Genomic DNA, 18,231 nt, shown 5'->3' with positions numbered 1-18,231 from the left:
CAAGAAACAAAGGACATTTGTCAAGTCGTGGTTAACACTGTTTCCTTGGCTTCGTTATACAAATTCAGCGATGTTTTGCGTAAAGTGTGGGGAGGCTAAATTTAAAAATTCATTTACACAGGAAGGCTGCACAAATTTCCGAAAGAGTGCACTGACAGAGCTCGCTGAAACAAAGGACCACCGGACCGCTATTCAGGTGCCAGCGCTACAGAAAGAGAGGGAGGTGGTACACACCAAGCAGCTGACCAAACAGGAGAAAGGAGCGGTCGTTGCTGTCAAAGCAATGCACTGGCTGGTCACAGAGTCACTGCCTCTCAGTAAATTTTCGTCACTGATGGGCACAATGCAAGATCTCCAGGTGCCCCACGCAAACAAACTTCTCATTTCTAGGAGCACCCAGTACGAGTCCAGGAGATCTGCACAGGAATTTCTTGAGGCAATGTCGGACGTGGTGGAGGAGGACATCAAAAAAGAACTTGATAGTGCAGAAACTGTGACCGTGCTGGTTGACGAATCGACTGACAGGGCCAACAAAAAAAGGTTTGCCGTTTTTGTCAAAACCATCAACAAAGACATGCAGCTGTCAACACGATTCTTAACCAACGTGAACATTGCCGATGGCACTGGAGAAACCATGGCGACCACACTGAAGGACGAACTTGCCAAACAAGGTGTGCCATGGTCTAAAGTATTGGGCCTCGGCACAGACGGAGCGTCGGCAATGAGGGGACAAAATAAAGGTCTGGCAGGAATGCTGTTGCGGGAAAACCCACACATCGTCAATGTGCATTGCATCGCACACAGATTTGCACTGTGCATCAGCCAGGCTGCAGAAAGTGTGCCTGCCATGAAGGACTATATCGAGACACTGACGTCACTGTTTTATTATTTCAAGGCGTCGTCATTGCGCGTACAGAAGTTGGAAGAGATCCAAGAAATTTTGGATTCCGACAAGTTGCGCCTAAAGGAGGTGCATGAAGTTCAGTGGCTATCATTTTTTGATGCACTGCAGACAGTGTACAGGAGTTTGGTGGCACTACTGGCTTACCTGGAAAGCGGTGAGGCCACTTCAAGGTCCAAAGATCCTTAGGCAGTGGGTCTACGGAAGAAGGTAAGTTAAGTGTGTGTGAGTGTGTGTGTGTGTGAGAGAGAGTGCATGTGAGAGAGATAATGTGTGTGAGTGAGAAAGAGAGGGGGGTGGGGAGGGGGATTTATGTTGACTTGTGTGAAAGTTTGATTCATAATGTGATGATTTTTTTCTTTAAAAAAATACCAGGTGAATCAAGAGAGAGAGAGAGAGAGAGAGAGAGAGAGAGAGAGAGAGAGAGAGATGAAACTCTGATTCATTATGATAATTGAATTTTTCTTGTCAAAAATGCCAAGTGAATCATGAGAGAGAGAGAGAGAGAGAGAGAGAGAGAGAGAGAGAGAATGTTTAAAACATTTGTAAATGTTATGTTCCCAGATTGCAACCATGAAATTCATCGGCCTGACATGTCTTATGATGGATGTCATTCCAATTGTGGGAACCTTGAACCTGTTTTTTTCAAAACAGAGAAATCGACATTGCCCTGATCAAGGTGAGTTTGTTTTTCACTCTAAAATTTGATTTTCCATAATTGGCCGTCTGGATCTGCATACAGTATGTAAAAGACAGGCATACTTTTAGCTTAACAACAACAACAACAAATTATCTAAGTAACAATACCAATCATTGTTCTTGTTTACCATGCTAATCTGCCTGCCTTTATCCCTTGGGATTTCCTTAGCCATTCACAGATTGTAATAATGGTCATTTTATTTCAGTTTGATTTGGTTAGAACTTGTTGGCATCAATTTCTATATAAACATGTACAATATTTATAATTTTTGTTTCTTTTGTTTAAAATGCAGGTCAAGATTGACAGCTGCATCGACAGGCTGATGGGTCTGAAGTCAGGAGGACAGCACATGCAGCAGTTCAAGGAGCAGCTTGTGCATGGAGATGATGGCAAGACACGGTTTGAAGGCTGCGACATTGCTGCCTGCCCTGAGAGTGATGTGCAATCAGCCGTGAACAAGTTCATCGACAGTCTTATCAACAACATCAAGATGAGGTAAGTTTGTCACTAAGCCGGAGAGAGAGAGAGAGAGAGAGAGAGAGCATTTCAAACTTTGTTCATTACTTTTTGCCTATGCCAATGAATAACATATAGCTTATTCATTGTAGTCTGTTACTAATGCATGCATATATGTGTGTGTGTGTGTGTGTGTGTGTGTGTGTGTGTGTGTGTGTGTGCAGATTTCCAGACTCTGAGCTTCTTGTGGCATTTGGAGTCCTGGGTATGCGTCCTATCACGTTCATCTCGGCATCTGACTTGGATGAGTGGGGTAACAGCAAGCTTCAGGTGCTGCTGGACCATTTTGCTAAACCCAAGACGCATGCATGGAAGACAGGGGATGGAGAGGAGATGCAGAAAGAGTCGCCTGCTTTGATCGATGCTGAGACAGCCAAAGATGAGTGGGTGGATCTGAAGAAAACGGTCAAGGAGCAGATGTACCCCAGGGACAGCACCTTGACACTCTGGCAGCTCATTGCCCGCTACCACCAGCTGGAGTTCACCAACCTCAAAAAACTGGCCCAGCTTGCCCTCACCCTGCCTGTCTACACAGCTGATGTTGAGAGAGGGTTCAGCACTCAGAATACGATTCTGACAAGTCAAAGGAACAGACTGACGGCAGAAAACCAGGCCATGCTGATGAGGGTGCAAATGGAAGGACCAAGAGATGTCAAGGGGGAATCAGAATGGGTGTTCAGGGTGACAGAAAAGTGGAGAGGGAAAAGGAACAGAATGCTTTTCAACAAGAAAGATGACTCAAAATGAATCAATAGCATTAGCGATTTTACGCAGAAAAGACAGTGTGTGTGTGTGTGTGTGTGTGTGTGTGTGTGTGTGTGTGTGCAGGAGAGAGACTCAGAGAGAGAGAGAGAGAGAGAGAGAGAGAGAGAGAGAGAAATTAGATCTTTGACGAACTTAATCAGAGCTTTTGTATTACCATTTTTTTGTATGCATTAAACTTAATACACAATCAATCTGGCTTGCTTTCACAATGTCCGATTGATTTTGTTATGAAGAGGACAAATGTCCCATTACTTCTTGCTGGTCCAGGACATTTGTCCTATAGATACTGCTGAGGATGTACACCCCTGGGTCAGTGTGTTGAATCCACACTTTATATTGACAGCCCTTCCAATCAAAGGAAGGGAAGGAAACACGTACCCTATGGGGTTGTTTCACTTGAGCGCGGTTGAGCGTCAATGCAAGGAGGTGCACATGTGGCTTGATCTGATGATTCCACATCGGTTGTGGGCCGATTGGAAAAGTGATAAATGTGTTTGAAGGAAACTGTGGCATCAGACAGAGGTAGCCCACCAGGATGTTGGGCTTGCCTTAGGTGTGACAGCCAGATCTGTAGAGCTCCTCCATGCGAGCTGACAGGTGATGGGTGCGCCCCCCCTCCCCTTTTTTGTTGCTGCCAAAAACAGCACTGGCATGTTGCCTGTGCATAGAATGGCGGACAATTGGCAACAAGAGACTTGAAGTCCCTAGTGTCTCTGGGACAAGGCTGTGTAATTTTCCAGGCAGGTACCATCACGAAGGGGCATACAGAAGAAGGCTTGGTGTGGTATGTTGGAGCAACCTGCAGAATGTTGTCAGCAGTCAATGGCTGGGTTGGATCAGGCTGTGGGAGTGCACTTCATGTGCCTCCAGGCTATCGAGTCTCTTTCCGTGGTGGAGTTCCTAATGGAAGAGGGTCTCCATGGGGAAAATTTTCACTGAAAGTACTTTAGTGAGAAAGGGGGCCAGATCCATGACAGTCCTCTGGCCCTGTGTGGTGCGCACTAAGCCTGGGATGGAGCCAGGCGGGGCAGTGAGAAAAGTGGCTTTAGATGTGTTGTAGTCTTGTACTGGCCATTTACATCAATGATCTGACATACGTTTACAGTAGGGGCAACAGCAAAGTGAGAGCTGTATTATCAGTGATTTTTTAATTGCAATGGGAAATCCTTTGCAGGTTAGTCTTTTGTGAAGGACTATGTCTCTCACACTAGTAGGCAAATAACACTGGGACTTTGTGCTGCAGCTTGGGGGCTAACCTTTGGGATCTGTCCAAATGGTGACAGTCCTAAGGCCCTCTTGATCGAGAGAGTGAGGATGCAACTTGGGCAGAAAACTCTCCACTATGATCGAATTCCAGCCCGGATAGTCGGGACAGCAGTTACCTCCTCTGCTGTTCTGATGGTCATTGTCGTACACAACTAATTATCATATACTGATACTAGAAGGACACCAATCAGCATGGGTAAATCAGGAAACAGCTGCGTGCGCTTGAGAAATGAAGGTGTCCACCAAGCAGTTTCTGCTGAAATGTAAGGAAGCTGGATGGATGACAGGGTCTTGTGGGGTAACCGTGTGCCTGAAAGACATGGTGCTTGCTTCCAAAGTGACAACAAAGTCATCCCCTGACAGGCCCTTGGCTGAAGACTGAGATTTGGAGCGAGGGGAAAGGTGTACACATGTGGGTGTGCGTGCCTCCTAGTGGTTCACCTTCCTCCCTACCCAGAGGGAGGGCTTCCCTACCCGAAAAGGTCGCTGCTGGATGTGAGACGGTCGGGGCATGCCGCATGAGGGGTGTGTGATCTGTGGCCACGGCTGCCATCATGGACGTATGAAATATAGGAACGGACTGAGTATGCGAAGTGGAAGACGCAAGTCCATGTTGGATTCCCTGAGAGGAAGCACACTCGTTCGTTGAAATTGTGGGCATGGGGAAAGGGATAGAGGGCGACTCACGCACTGCCGACTGGCAGGGCTGAGAAAACGTGGAGCGTGTTGAGACCGATCACGGATCGACTGAATTAAGAGAAACGACATCACTGACCTGAGTATCATGAAACAAACCCTGAGAAGCCGCCGGAGGAGGCACAGGAGGTGGTGGAGGTATGGAGTCGACTGGAGGGAGCGGAGGCAGAGGAGATGGAGGGTTCATGTTGTAGACAGAGCCCGAGGTTGAGGGCCCAGTGTCATATCATATCAATATGAAGGCCTTTGGACCTGAAAGGCCTTTTGCCCGCTTGAAATGGGGGGAAGTGAGAGCCCCCATAAATGTATAGAGATTTTTATAATCTAATAGTGCGCAAAGCTTATCAAAGAGTACTTAAATGAGTTTTGTATTTTAATTTTTGTAAGTAAGTGTCAACACGATTTTCAGAAGTATTCACAGTGTCCGCCAGTCGATTGTGATCGCACCTTAATTTTAGCTTGATCGCCCAATTGGGCCAAGTAGTTTTGTGACCTGTTGTAATTCATCATCGGACACAAAACGAGAGCACCAAGGAATTGACAGACAGACAGAAAAACAACAACAAAAAAACTTAGCCGTATGCAGAAAACAGGAGCATGAGTCAAGATGGCTGCTGGAAAAAGAGGGCGATAGTCAGGGATGCAAATGGGAGGTAACCTAGTTCGGGAGGTTATCGGCCATAGCTACTTTCGTTTTCTCCACATAGGTGGGTAGTAGTTTGCACAGGACAGGAATCAGACCCCTGCCGGAGTCTGCACTAGTGGGTCACAGTTAAGTATGTGTAGTTAAAATCATTTTTTGATTGTCATGTTCCAAATACACACACCTTTGTTTGTAATGCATTTCACAATGAAAATAACATTAAAAACAAAAAACAACTAAATCTAAAAAAATGGACTGGTGAGAATTATGCGCTTAAGTTAATGTTTTGTCTAGGATCATACAACTTGTGTTGAAGGTACTCAATACCTATACTAACTCAGGCTACAAGAACTACATCATCTGAATTTTAAAATCTGGACAAAGCAATATTAAGGTAAAAAATCACTTGAGAACTTAAAAAGAGCAACTCTTCACTTGGCAAAGCTACAAAACAATGTAAGACAGGGTTTGAGACAAAAAGGTATGAAGATAGATACATTCTCACTCTGCTTTACATGTTTATAGTTTTGAATAATTCTTATAAAAATCTGAGGGAGCATAATGACTACATCACGACCTTCCCTTATCCTTGCTAATGATGAAGGTTTGTCTTACCGTAAAAGCCAGCAATGATTCACTGTCTCGGAGGTCCACTCTGGCCCTTTTAGCATCCTGTGATGGGCAAACATGACATCTGTATATTCAACAATGAGTTTCTAAACCTGTGTATGAATGATAAACCAGTCTGGAGACTTCAGTCTTAATGACCAAAGATTAAAATACCATTTTCACATTATACACAACAAGACATCACATAATGTGTCGTAACTCTTCATTCCTGGAGCCTGGAGCCCAGAGAGCCTGGCAGCACAGAATTCCTTCTTTCCTTCCAGTCGCCAGGAAAATCGGTTCTTGTGGTCAATGCTTTGATCTCTGCTTAAGTAGCGTCATCAGTGTGCATCACATATCCATGACCAGCTCACTTGTGGGACAGTGTTTATGAATGAAATGGATGCCAGACACACCACTCCCCTCCCCAGGCCATGGGAAAGTCACCACAGGCTCATTCTTACCAAACAAAGACAGACCTACCCTCCTTAATCTGCACAATCACATTTACATTGATGCCAAATCCATACATGTGCCATTCAATATCAAATCTCTACTATGTGCCATTTATTCCATTACCAAATTTCTATTGTTAACCATTATTCCAACCTCTTCACTCTAAAACATTTTTTTACAACATATCTACAAACAAAAAATCCAGTCAATCATTTAAGCCACACTGTTATTCCTTTCTCATTTCTCAAAACCAACATATTAACAAAACAGTAACAGGCAGACACAACCTGAGCAGAACCAATCAGTGTAGATAATGATGTCATACAGACAACACAACTTCAGCACAACCAATTTGGGTAGATGATGATGCCTTACAGACAATCTTTCCAGTGTTTTGAGAATCTGGGTGGCAGAAGAGCTGAGCACTGCACTGCCCGACTTGTTGACAGGCTTTGGGGTCACTGCTTTCTGACCCATCGGCAAACCCTGGAAAGTAGGATCAAACAAATAAAATCAATATACATTCATTTCAATGGATAAATATATCATTTAACATTCTATATCAGGCATGAGATTGGGAAATTGTGATTGAGTCTGAAAGGTGGGGGCCTGGGGGCCGCAGAAGGCCCCCAGTGGGGGTCCATGGGGCAACGGCCCTGGTGGGGGTCTGGGGGCAAAGGCCCCTGAAGCTGAAGGTTTTTCTCAATTTCAAACCATGAAATCTGCACTTGTGGGCCACCAATGCTGCTGAGGTATTCCAACCCATAGAAGACAAAAAATCAGTCCAATTCTTCCTAAACTGAAGTGTTTTTGCTTCCAAACCTGTAAAGTCAGCCTTGGGGGCATGATTTTCAAAATCGTGTCTCATATGTGTGTGTGTGTGTGTGTGTGTGTGTGTGTGTGTTTCAATGCAACTCTCTGTGTGTATGTAAGAGAGACAGACAGACAAAGAGACTGAGAATAGGGGTTGGGCTGGACATGGGAGGAAAGAGTTAAAGTTCATGTATGTGCACTGCTTTAAATACAACTCTGTGTGTTAAACTCTTTGTGCGAGTGAGTGAGTGAGTGAGTGAGTGTGTGTGTGTGTGTGTGTGTGTGTGTGTGTGTGTATGTATGTATGTGCGTGTGTGTGTTTTCACAGTTTGCACTGTACCAATATAACTGACCACCTGGTCTCTTCAGCTGTAGTCTCTGTTCCACTGACATGCATGTGTGTTGGCTGAAGAAAGAAAGGGGGAAGGGGAATGACTGGAGGGAGGATGGGGTGGGTCTGTGACTGGTTATATCACTTTCAAGCAGTCAAGGATTCTCAGCTGGAGCTAATGGTCAGTGTCTTGGCTCAGTGCCAAAACTGCCACAGTCATTGACAGTGGTTTCATACCCCACCTCCAACCCCCCCTTCCCTCAGCACTGGTAGGAGACTCAAGAGAGAGGGGAGGGGTACCTCAGCAAATCATGAAAGTGAAGTCTGCAAGAGGGGGGCGGGGGTTTGGGGAGTGACTTTTTTCTCCCTGAAATCAACTGCTCTTCGGCTGGGATCCGCTGAGAGTTCCCCAGCCTGGACTGTGTGTATGTATGTGTGTGTGTGTGTGTGTGTGTGTGTTCAGGGGAGAAAAAAAAGAGAGAGAGACAGCAAACGAGCGCGAGTGCGCACATGCGTGTGTATGTGTGGTTTCAATTCAACTGTGTGTAAACAAGAGAGAGAGAGAGAGAGACAGAGATGGAGGCAGACAGAAAGAGAGGAGAGATGGTAGGAGGAAAGAATGCAAGTTATATTTGTGCATGTGTATGCACTGCTTTCAAATTCAATAGATCTCTCTCTCTCCCCGCGTGTGTGTGTGTTTTTAATACAACTCTGTGTGTATATGCAAGAAAGAGAGAGAGAGAGACAGAAAGAGGGAGAGAGGGACAGAGAGAGGGGGGAAGGTGGGAGGAAAAAGTGCAAGTTTGTATGTGTGCATATGTGTGTGTGTGTGTGTGTGTGTGTGTGTGTGTTTTCAATCTCCATGTGTGTGTGCATGTGCTTGAAAGAGAGAGTGTGTGTGTGAGTGTGCGCGTGCGTCTGTGTGAGTGCTCATAATATTATGTGTGCACATGTGCAAGTGTCAAGGACAGAAATAAAATAAAAAATAGAGTATGTGTATATGTGAATTCATTCATGTGGTTTTTTTCAAAGAGTGTGTGTGCGCGCGAGCGCATTCAATTCAGCTCTATCTGTGCTGCGTGTGTAACTGGCCGGCTGTAGGTCTCAAATCTAAATACACTGACTCTTGCCATGAACTGTTTGTACAGAAGCCTTGGCTGTGTCAGAAAAGGCACTGACGTCAGTAAGTTGCTACAAAGTTTCGTTTCAATCACAACAATGTTACTTGTGCATACAGTGGCAAACAGTTGGCAGCTTTTGCTGAATGAACAGTGGGTCAAGCCGATGTACCCACGGCCATTGTGGCTTGACAGGGATGGAGATCACGCGGACTGGTGTATCTGTGCATGCCCGCAAGTTTGTGTGTCTGTGTGTGTGTGTGTGTGTGTGTTATTGTGCGCGCGTTCATATGTCCGTTTGCATGTATGTGTGTGTGTGTGTGTGTGTGTGATCGACTGCATGTGCCGTGTGCATGTGCACGCACGGGCGCGCTTTTCACAGCACCTTAGGAAACTTTCGGACTTCGATTTTGGTGCTCTGACCAGTCACTGGATCGCCTCTCAACGGGTCAACAGAGCATTCCTTTTTCAGTTTTGACAGATCACCCGTAAACGATATAGAACGACCCATCGGCTTTTTCTTTCTTTTTTTCTTCTAGAAAACAAGCGCTCCGTTTTTAATGCAAATGTGAAAACAGATTTCCATGCCTGGACTGAAGAGTTGCACCCACATAATCTGACACCAGTCACACCTGGCCTTGTCCGCAGTGTCAATTTTGTAATGGCATCGCCTACCCGTAAAGCTATTTTTTTATTCTTCACTTCTGTTTTCACAATCTCATCTTGCCAGACCCAGTTCCACTTATTATTCACTCCTTTATCGATCTCTGCTCCAAAAATCCTCTAATCCTTTGTGAGTTTTCTCATTTTGTCAGTGACTGAAAACGATCGACAAAATCAGGTATCTTTGGAAGTCATGAAGCCCACGAGCCAGTTTTGTAATCCCGACCGAATACGGATAAGCTGAATGATGACAGAGGAGCAATGGAACACTTAATCTCAATTGGTTCACTTATCCAAACATGGGGTGTTTTAGCAAACAATGTGGGTCTGTCTTGTCGGTCGGACAACGTTCGTGCAACCTTCGTGGGTCGGAAAAAAACCTCACCCCCCTCCAACCCTCCGATTTTCTCAATGGATTTACGCGAATCTCAAAAATAGCCTCTGGAGCCAATTTTCGGAAATCTGACTATAGTCGGAAAAATCTCATGCCTGTATATTGATAACATATTCATTTCCAGCAATAAGTATAAAAGGTAGATAAAAAGCTTACCTGGTATGATGATGAAGTGTTCAGACTCTGTCGTCTGTACGATGAAGCACCGCCATAGTTAGTTTTGCCCAGGTAAAAAGAGGAATTTGGTGCTGATTCCAACTGGAAGAAAACATGCAGAACCTACAGTCATTTCACAGAATTTTATAATAAAGGGACAAATTGCAGACATGGGCTTTCACAAAACAGAAATCACCATACCTAGGTGCAACCTGGAGGGAGTGTCATCAAAGACGTTCACCCTCTAACTTGGGAATGCTCTTATCTGTCAAAAAGCTTGCCTACTCAGTTTCTGAGAATGTGATTGACTTTTTATATTGACTGCACCCACGTTCGTCGTTGTTGGAACAGTGATTCATTTACATGTCTGCACGAGTTGTGATTTGTTTCCATAAACTTATAGTCTGTTTGAATTTCTTCTACAGGTATAATCCGACAAAAGGTATGCTATTTCAAGCTATGTTTTGTTTGTTTTCTTTATGGACGCCATTCTGTGGAGGTGAAAATAGACTATTTTGTTGCACAAAAAAATATTATCTTCACTTGAAACGCCTACGCACTTATCTACAATCAAACTAATTAGAAAAAAGCCCAGATTCAGAATCTACATTCATTTTCTTTCACTAACATAACTGTTTCCTATCTTATCTCCAACTGCTTTTGTACAATTCTTTTTTTAATTTTTTTTATTACACCCGAATCCTAAAAATTCCTTGGCAAGGGGAGAGCACTTTCTCTCAAAAAAATTCTCTGGCACACAACGGGAAACAAAATGTGAAGAAGAAAATTACCAGACTGGAAGAACGGAAGACAGACATTTTGAAAGCTGGCTGGCTCTGGACTGCAGGCTGCAGTGGTCTCCCTTTCCTCTGCACATCAGGAGCCCACAGCTTTTGTCGTTTGCCTGAAGACAGGACACAGCAAACATAGCACTGATCATACACTTTGCCTGAACACAGGACACAGCAAACATATCACTGATCATACACTTTGCCTGAAGACAGGACACAGCAAACATATCACTGATCATATCACTGATCATACACTTTGCCTGAACACAGGACACAGCAAACACAGCACTGATCATACACTTTGCCTGAAGACGGGACACAGCAAACATATCACTGATCATACACTTTGCCTGAACACAGGACACAGCAAACACAGCACTGATCATACACTTTGCCTGAAGACAGGACACAGCAAACATATCACTGATCATACACTTTGCCTGAAGACAGGACACAGCAAACATATCACTGATCATACACTTTGCCTAAAGACAGGACAGCCATTTCAGGGACTGCTATGAGGCAGAAAACCAGAACCCCCCCACTCCCCCTTCCCCTATTCCCTCCCCCCCCCCTCCCCAACCCCCCTTCAGAGCACTCACAAGCACTGGCAGCAACCACAGACTGTGACAGCGGCACTCTCCCAACAGACGACCTGTGGCAGCCCTGCTGCCTGTGCTGCTGGCACTGACGCTGTCTGACAAGGGACGGGCTGCAGTGCTGGGTCGTCATGGGCCCTGTCCAGCCTCCCACACCTCTGGAAGGCCCACCTGGCCCCCTGCTGGCAGCTGCAAGGGGAGAACATCAAACTTAAAGCTCCACAGCTGATTTCCACTCATTAGGTGCAAGCAAAAAAGCTCCACAGCTGATTACCACTCATGAGGTGCATTGAAAAAAGTTCCAAAGCTGATTACCACTTACCAGGTACAAGCAAAAAAGCTCCACAGCTGATTACCACTCATCAGGTGCATGCAAAAAAGTTCCAAAGCTGATTACCACTTACCAGGTGCATGCAAAAAAGTTCCACAGCTGATTACCACATATCAGGTACAAGCAAGAAAGCTCCACAGCTGATTACCACTCATCAGGTGCATGCAAAAAAGCTCCACAGCTGATTACCACTTACCAAGTGCAAGCAAAAAAGCCCCAGTTGTTTATCACTCATCAGGTGCAAGCAAAAAAACTCCACAGCTGATTACCACATATCAGGTGCAAGCAAAAAAGCACCACAACTGATTACCACATATTAGGAGCAAGCAAAAAAAGCTCCACAGCTGATTACCACATATCAGGTGCAAGCAAAAAAGCACCACAACTGATTACCACATATTAGGAGCAAGCAAAAAAAGCTCCACAGCTGATTACCACATATCAGGTGCAAGCAAAAAAGCCCCACAGCTGATTACCACTTATCAGGTGCAAGGAAAAAACTGACTCACACACATATAAAAGTCTGTCCCAAAACACAAAATAATGAATAACAAATACATAGTAAGTGAGAGAGAGAGAGAGAGAAAGAGAGAGAGCAAAAGAGAGAGAGAAAAAGAGAGAGATGTGTACATGTACCAGTACATGCCATTTCTGCAGTAAGAATATGAAAACAGCTTTTTGGAACAGACCTTGTGTATCAGTGTAATTATGTCCCAAAATGGCATTTTATGAAAAGTCAAAAAGTATCCACATCAATTAAGCCTTATTCATGGGCAAATTAAGTACAATGGTCCAGTGTCCTGTAAGCTATACAGTTTTAACTGCCCCAGCATAGTCCAGCAAATGAACCTATTTCAGAGGAAAGTTATACAAAACATAGTCAATGAGGACAGAGAAGCCTAGATAATAGGAGTAATAAATGCCAGTGACAAGTCAGAAAACTATATGAAAAAATAACAACAAACCCAGATGCATTCTTTCAAAACATTTTGAAAGGACATTTTCTATCTAAAATTACATTTAATTACACATACTTAACCGTGACCCAACTAGTGCAGACTCCGGCAGGGGTCTTGACATTCCTGTCCTGTGCAAATTACTATCCGCCCATGTGGAGAAAACGAAAGCAACTACGTCCGATAAACTCCCGGAAGTAGGTAACCTCCCCTTTGTCCCACTGGCTAGCGCCCTCTTTTGATGGCAGCCATCATGACTCCTGTTCCTGTGCTCTTCATGCAGCTAAGTTTTTTCATATTGCTAGTTCCCTGTGGACTGCTCACATTAGGACCACCACACGACATACCCAGACAAGGCCTTATATTGGGGTGGGGGGTGGGGAACTCCGAATGAGTGGCATGGAAATCATGCCCTAGAAATGGTGCAGTTAATGGGGCAGCAAAAACAACAAGAAAAACAGCATACCATTGCTTGCCAAAGTGGACGACTGTCCCGTCGGCCCATTGCTGGACACAGCAGACACCTGCTGAGGAGCGCCAGTGCCACCTGGTGTCACCGACCATAGACTTGTGGAGCCACCTGGTGTTGTCATGGGCTGCTGCTGCTGATCATCTGTGTTGCCAGGGGCAACAGCCATGAGTGGGCGGCGAACTGGGGAGGGAGGTGCATGGCTGGGGCTGGGGAGAGGTGAGTGTTGGGATGGCTCGTCTTCTTCCTCCTGCAGCCGTCATGACACAGCAATTCATCTCACAGTGACACAGAAAAGACAGAGACAGAAAGGGAGGGGGAGAGAGAGAGAGGGAGAGAAAGCCATGAAGACTAAGAAGGAAAGAAACTGAGAAAGAGAGAGAGAAAGAAAGAAAAAAGAAGAGCAGAGTATGAGAACAAGTCACCAAAACAGGAAGACTGAAAGACAGTGTGTTAGTGCATATGCGTGTGCGAAAATGCATGTGTGTGTGTGTGTGTGTGAATGCAATCATATGTGAGGGCTTTGTCAAAACATTTTGTTAACTTTTTCAACCAAGAAAATGTTCTGTAAAATCTTACCACTGTAATATATGTAAAGATAATGGAATCAAGTATGATTTGTTTTGACTGAAAACAAAATGTACCAAATCACATTTTCAGTATGAGCATGTCTTGATGCTTAGCATCAAGCACAACATATCCAATTATTACACTGTTTGAACAATAAACATACAACCCAAAAAGATAATTCAGTTTCCAAAACTGAAATAACAAGATAATTCAATTTCTAAAACTGAAATCACAACTAAAATGCCTTCTAAATAAATAACTTAAGTTTGTTTGGATTTTTTTTAACAAAGGAAAAAACACACAGTGTGTCAACTGATTTTATTAAAAACAAAACTGGCAGGAAGGACACTGACCCAAACATCCTGCTCTTCCTGGAACGTTGTACTGCAATTGTTTTTTTCCACAGTGGGAGGGGGGCTGGAAGCACCACCATGTGGGTCAGTTGCCAGCCAGGATGGTCGCAGGACATCTTTCAGGCTGTCAGTGATTCGCTGAAAAAATGACTGGGGAAACAAGGCAGAAATATACTATAGACATGAGTGGCAAAATATGAAAAAAAAAAAAAAAAAAAATTGCGAGTAAGTTGGGTTATGGAAACAGAAACATGCCCTGAAAACAAGTATGGCTGTTTGAATGACGAAAGAAAAACTGACATGCATGTTACCTATAGTGCGCATGAATGTATATTGACTGGATATCGTGCATGTTACAGTGTGCTTGAATGTATCCCAATTGGACATCCTGCATGTTATAGTGTGCCTGAATGTATCTTGACTGGATACCATGCATGTTAATTGTTATAGTGCGCCTGAATGTATCTTGATTGGTTACCATGCATGTTATAGTGCACCTGAATGCATCTTGATTGGATACCATGTATGTTAATTGTTATAGTGCGCCTGAATGTATCTTGATTGGTTACCATGCATGTTATAGTGCACCTGAATGCATCTTGATTGGATACCATGTATGTTAATTGTTATAGTGCTCCTGAATGTATCTTGACTGGATACCATGCATGTTATGGTGCACCTGAATGCATCTTGATTGGATACCATGCATGTTATAGTGCACCTGAATGTATCTTGATTGGATACCATGTATGTTATAGTGCACCTGAATGCATCTTGATTGGATACCATGCATGTTATAGTGCACCTGAATGCATCTTGATTGGATACCATGCATGTTATAGTGCACCTGAATGCATCTTGATTGGATACCATGCATGTTATAGTGCACCTGAATGCATCTTGACTGGATGTTAATTGTTATAGTGCACCTGAATGTATCTGGTCTCGACTGGATATCATGCATGTTATGGTGTGCCTGTATGCGTCTTAACTGGATATGAGTAAGCTGGTTCATGGAAACATAAACATACAGGTCTACTCTCCCTCACAACCCACTCCCCAAGCACACATCATGTCTCCTTTGAGGCAGACGTTCTTAGTGGAATACAGCAGGGAAATATTCTAGGACCAGTACTTTTACTATATTTATTAATGACCTTCCAGAGTGCATAGAATCATCTTGCAAAATCTTTGCTGATGATACAAAAATATATAAGAAGACATGCAACAATAACATCCTGCAGCAAGATCTACACAAACTCCAGGCTTGGACAGAGAAATGGAATCTGTATTTTATTGTGGACAAATGTAAAGTGATGCATGTTGGTAGAAGAAATCCAAACAAAACATATACTATGCAAATGAATAACACTACAAACACAGTAAAATCATGTGCAGGGATCGCGTTAACGCATGCTTTTTGCGTATTTGATGCATTTTGATTTTCGCTGACGCATTTTCACTGCGCTCACGCGCGACACTTACGCAAAACAACTTTTACTCCAAGCCGTATCAATGCAACTTTAGGACTGACTTGGCAGCTTGGTTTGCGATACTGAATCAGACGGTACAAGACAAAGTGTCTGTGCATGCGGAGCACTGCGAGATGCCTACGTGACTCTTAACAGCTACAGCCAATTAACAGAGTACGCGCGCACACAACACTGCTTAGCTGACGAGTTTTGGAACAGAGTGGCGTCATTAAAGGGCGTGACCCTGTAGCGGGAAAGTTAAGCCTTGTTTGACTGCTGAACGTTACTCAGCTAGCCTAGGCCCTAGCGTTTTTTTATTTTCCACTGTATCTCAGTCACGGAATCGACTCAATATGCAATGGAAGGTCCAGCATTGAGCCAGTGCAACGAACTGATTGTCAGGGCTTGCGGTGAATTTCAGCGCCGACATGAGCGGCGAAAATAGGTGAGTAAACCTTTGATTTAGTGTCATAGGTCTGACGCAATTCTGACTCAAACTTACGCGTTTTTTTGCCGACTCTGCGTAAGCTGCACGCGTTTTGAAAAAGTCTAGCGCGATCCCTGCATGTGACAATGAAAAAGACCTAGGAGTCACTTTCGACAGTACTCTTTCATTTGACCTACAAATTCATAACATGATAACTGCATAAATTAAGCAGTTCAAATGATTGGAATAATCAAAAGAACTTTTTTTTTCTCTTTTCTCTAGTCTTTTTCAAAAGAACTTTTATTTATCTTGACCGTGATATTTTTGTAAAAGTACTATAACTATATAAAGCTCTGGTGTAACATCACTTGGAGTATGGAAATAATATATATGCAATATGGTGTCCTTATCTGAAGCGACAATTGACTGCAATTGAGAGGGTACAGAGAAGAGCCACAAAGCTGGTACATGAATGTAGGCTCATGTCTATAAAGATATAATGATCGATAAACTTATTTAAGATTATTTTCCCTTAAGGGTAGAAGGATACATGGTGATCTCATTGAGACATATGAGCTTTTTAATGGTCATGTTGATGTATCTTGGGATCAGTTCTCTGCACCTCAGTACAGTTCCACAAGAAATACTGATGGAAAAAATGTTGTATAATGTTCAAATACTCACACAAGAAAATTTTGCTTCAGTAACTGAGATACAAAAGTAAGGAATCAAATGCCACTGCATTTAAAATGAGTACCATCAATTAACTCATTCAAGAATCAAGTGGACAATTCTACAAAATTCCTAACTATTTTTGATAGTTTGATGAATAAATAAAATGTAAATGAAGCGTCGAATGATAAATAAATAAAATGTAAATGAAGCGTCGAACCTTGACCAAAGTATGTAAGAGAATGTGTCATGAGATCAAAGTATGGGCTATTTATAAGCTTCAAAACTTGCTTTTGTCCCTAACCTACTAGTACTACTAGAAAGTCACGGGCAAACAAGCTCCCTGACAATGATATGCCTGTCTTTGTCTGCCCCAACTGTCAGCGAACATTTCGTGCGCAGATTGGACTATTCAGCCATCTGCGCATTCACAGATAGATTCATGAGCATCCTCCCCCCCACCCCACCACCACCCTCCCCCCATCCCCCAGCTGGATGACAACGATGGTCATCATCGATCTCGATGGACACACACCACCACTAGTACTACTACTACATGGTCTGTATCAGGTCACTGGGACTGGCGAGGGGGGCAGAGACAATGCGTCTGCGACATAATTTGCTTTCTGTATGTGATTTTGATAACAGACACAATGTGATCAACCTTCCTCTGATGACTTGGATACAGAATGAGAAGACAAAATCCGGACTTACACGCATCGTGTTTCTGTGAATCACTACGGTCACGATTTAAATTTCAGACGGAAAAAACCTGCTGAAGCTGTTTCCAGTTTCCATGACATTACCTTAAAATTGGGAAGTCACAAACCCCAACATTTTTTCTACTATCCTTATTTTTTTATATATTTTTTTTACATGAATTTGTATTGATCATTTCTCGGAAACAAAACCCATTCACACGAAATGACGTAAACCTCCGACAGTACCAGCGTCTCACGTGTACAACTTTCGTCTCACCTTTGGCTGCTCGTATGGCTTCACTGGGGAATGTTCCCCTTTGTTTCTTATTTTCCCACCACCTTTTGATGCCATCGTACCAAGCAGTATTTGAAAGAACAATTGTTACTCTGAGGCTTGGGCTGATGTAAACAATAACCAAATTTTATTTCGTTCTTCCCGATTATTTCACAGAAAAGATGGCGGCAATAGTACTGGGTTCGATTGGCAGATATCTGGGTCACATGGTATGTTTCGAAATTCAAAGGTCATTTCCGCGAAGAAAGATAACTCCATGTTACAAATGAAAGGAGGTGCGACCACATTCAAATACTTTATTTACACCATTCTTATTTATACATGTGCACGCGTACACATCTGATCTTGCACGTGCATAGACATCTGATCTTGGACGTTAATGTACGATGGCTGTGATGCTATATCTCAGCTTTTGAATGAATGTGACTGGATGCTATGATGGTGTGTGTGTGTGTGTGTGTGTGTGATATTGTATATAATTCAGTATTGTGTTAAAAAAAAAATATATATATATATATATATACGTGTGTGTGTGTGTGTGTGTGGAGAGAGAGAGAGAGAGAGAGAG

The 18,231-nt window shown here is 43.5% G+C and overlaps 2 protein-coding genes across 8 annotated transcripts in view; one reads left to right on the top strand and one right to left on the bottom strand.

Moving 5' to 3' along the window:
* Window positions 1-17,818, bottom strand: part of LOC143279666 (uncharacterized) — a 139,448-nt gene extending 121,630 nt beyond the window's left edge. For 6 of the 7 annotated variants that reach the window (XR_013054935.1, XR_013054936.1, XR_013054937.1 and 3 more), the window contains exons 1-8: window positions 17,646-17,818; window positions 14,097-14,246; window positions 13,171-13,423; window positions 11,421-11,606; window positions 10,819-10,931; window positions 10,028-10,129; window positions 6,928-7,038; window positions 6,103-6,159 (exon numbers count right to left, since the gene is read on the bottom strand). Coding sequence is in view for 4 of the 7 variants with exons in the window: in XM_076583722.1 (XP_076439837.1) it covers window positions 6,103-6,159; window positions 6,928-7,038; window positions 10,028-10,129; window positions 10,819-10,931; window positions 11,421-11,606; window positions 13,171-13,423; window positions 14,097-14,246; window positions 17,646-17,720 (1,047 nt within the window). In the remaining 3 variants the exon portion in view is untranslated. The remainder of the gene's footprint in view (window positions 1-6,102; window positions 6,160-6,927; window positions 7,039-10,027; window positions 10,130-10,818; window positions 10,932-11,420; window positions 11,607-13,170; window positions 13,424-14,096; window positions 14,247-17,645) is intronic. The other variant, XM_076583725.1, reaches the window with a different exon arrangement.
* LOC143280686 (uncharacterized) lies at window positions 1,888-3,821 on the top strand. Its single transcript, XM_076585425.1, has 3 exons — window positions 1,888-2,096; window positions 2,282-2,798; window positions 3,753-3,821. The coding sequence occupies exons 1-3, from the start codon at window positions 1,888-1,890 to the stop codon at window positions 3,819-3,821; spliced, it is 795 nt and encodes a 264-aa protein (XP_076441540.1).
* Window positions 17,819-18,231: the final 413 nt, after the last annotated feature.

This window comes from Babylonia areolata, chromosome 3 (genome assembly GCF_041734735.1).
Source record: "Babylonia areolata isolate BAREFJ2019XMU chromosome 3, ASM4173473v1, whole genome shotgun sequence".
In the NCBI taxonomy this organism is placed as follows: Eukaryota; Metazoa; Mollusca; class Gastropoda; order Neogastropoda; family Buccinidae; genus Babylonia; species Babylonia areolata.
This window is presented reverse-complemented; position numbering and strand designations above follow the sequence as displayed.

What these genes read in the sequence shown, in the direction of transcription:
- LOC143280686 (XM_076585425.1), top strand. Translation starts at nt 1,888, where the DNA reads ATGCAGGTCAAGATTGACAGCTGCATCGACAGGCTGATGGGTCTGAAG. An exon ending in ATCAACAACATCAAGATGAG is followed by an intron (nt 2,097 to 2,281) that starts GTAAGTTTGTCA and finishes GTGTGTGTGCAG; the next exon opens with ATTTCCAGACTCTGAGCTTC. An exon ending in AATCAGAATGGGTGTTCAGG is followed by an intron (nt 2,799 to 3,752) that starts GTGACAGAAAAG and finishes ATGTGCCTCCAG; the next exon opens with GCTATCGAGTCTCTTTCCGT.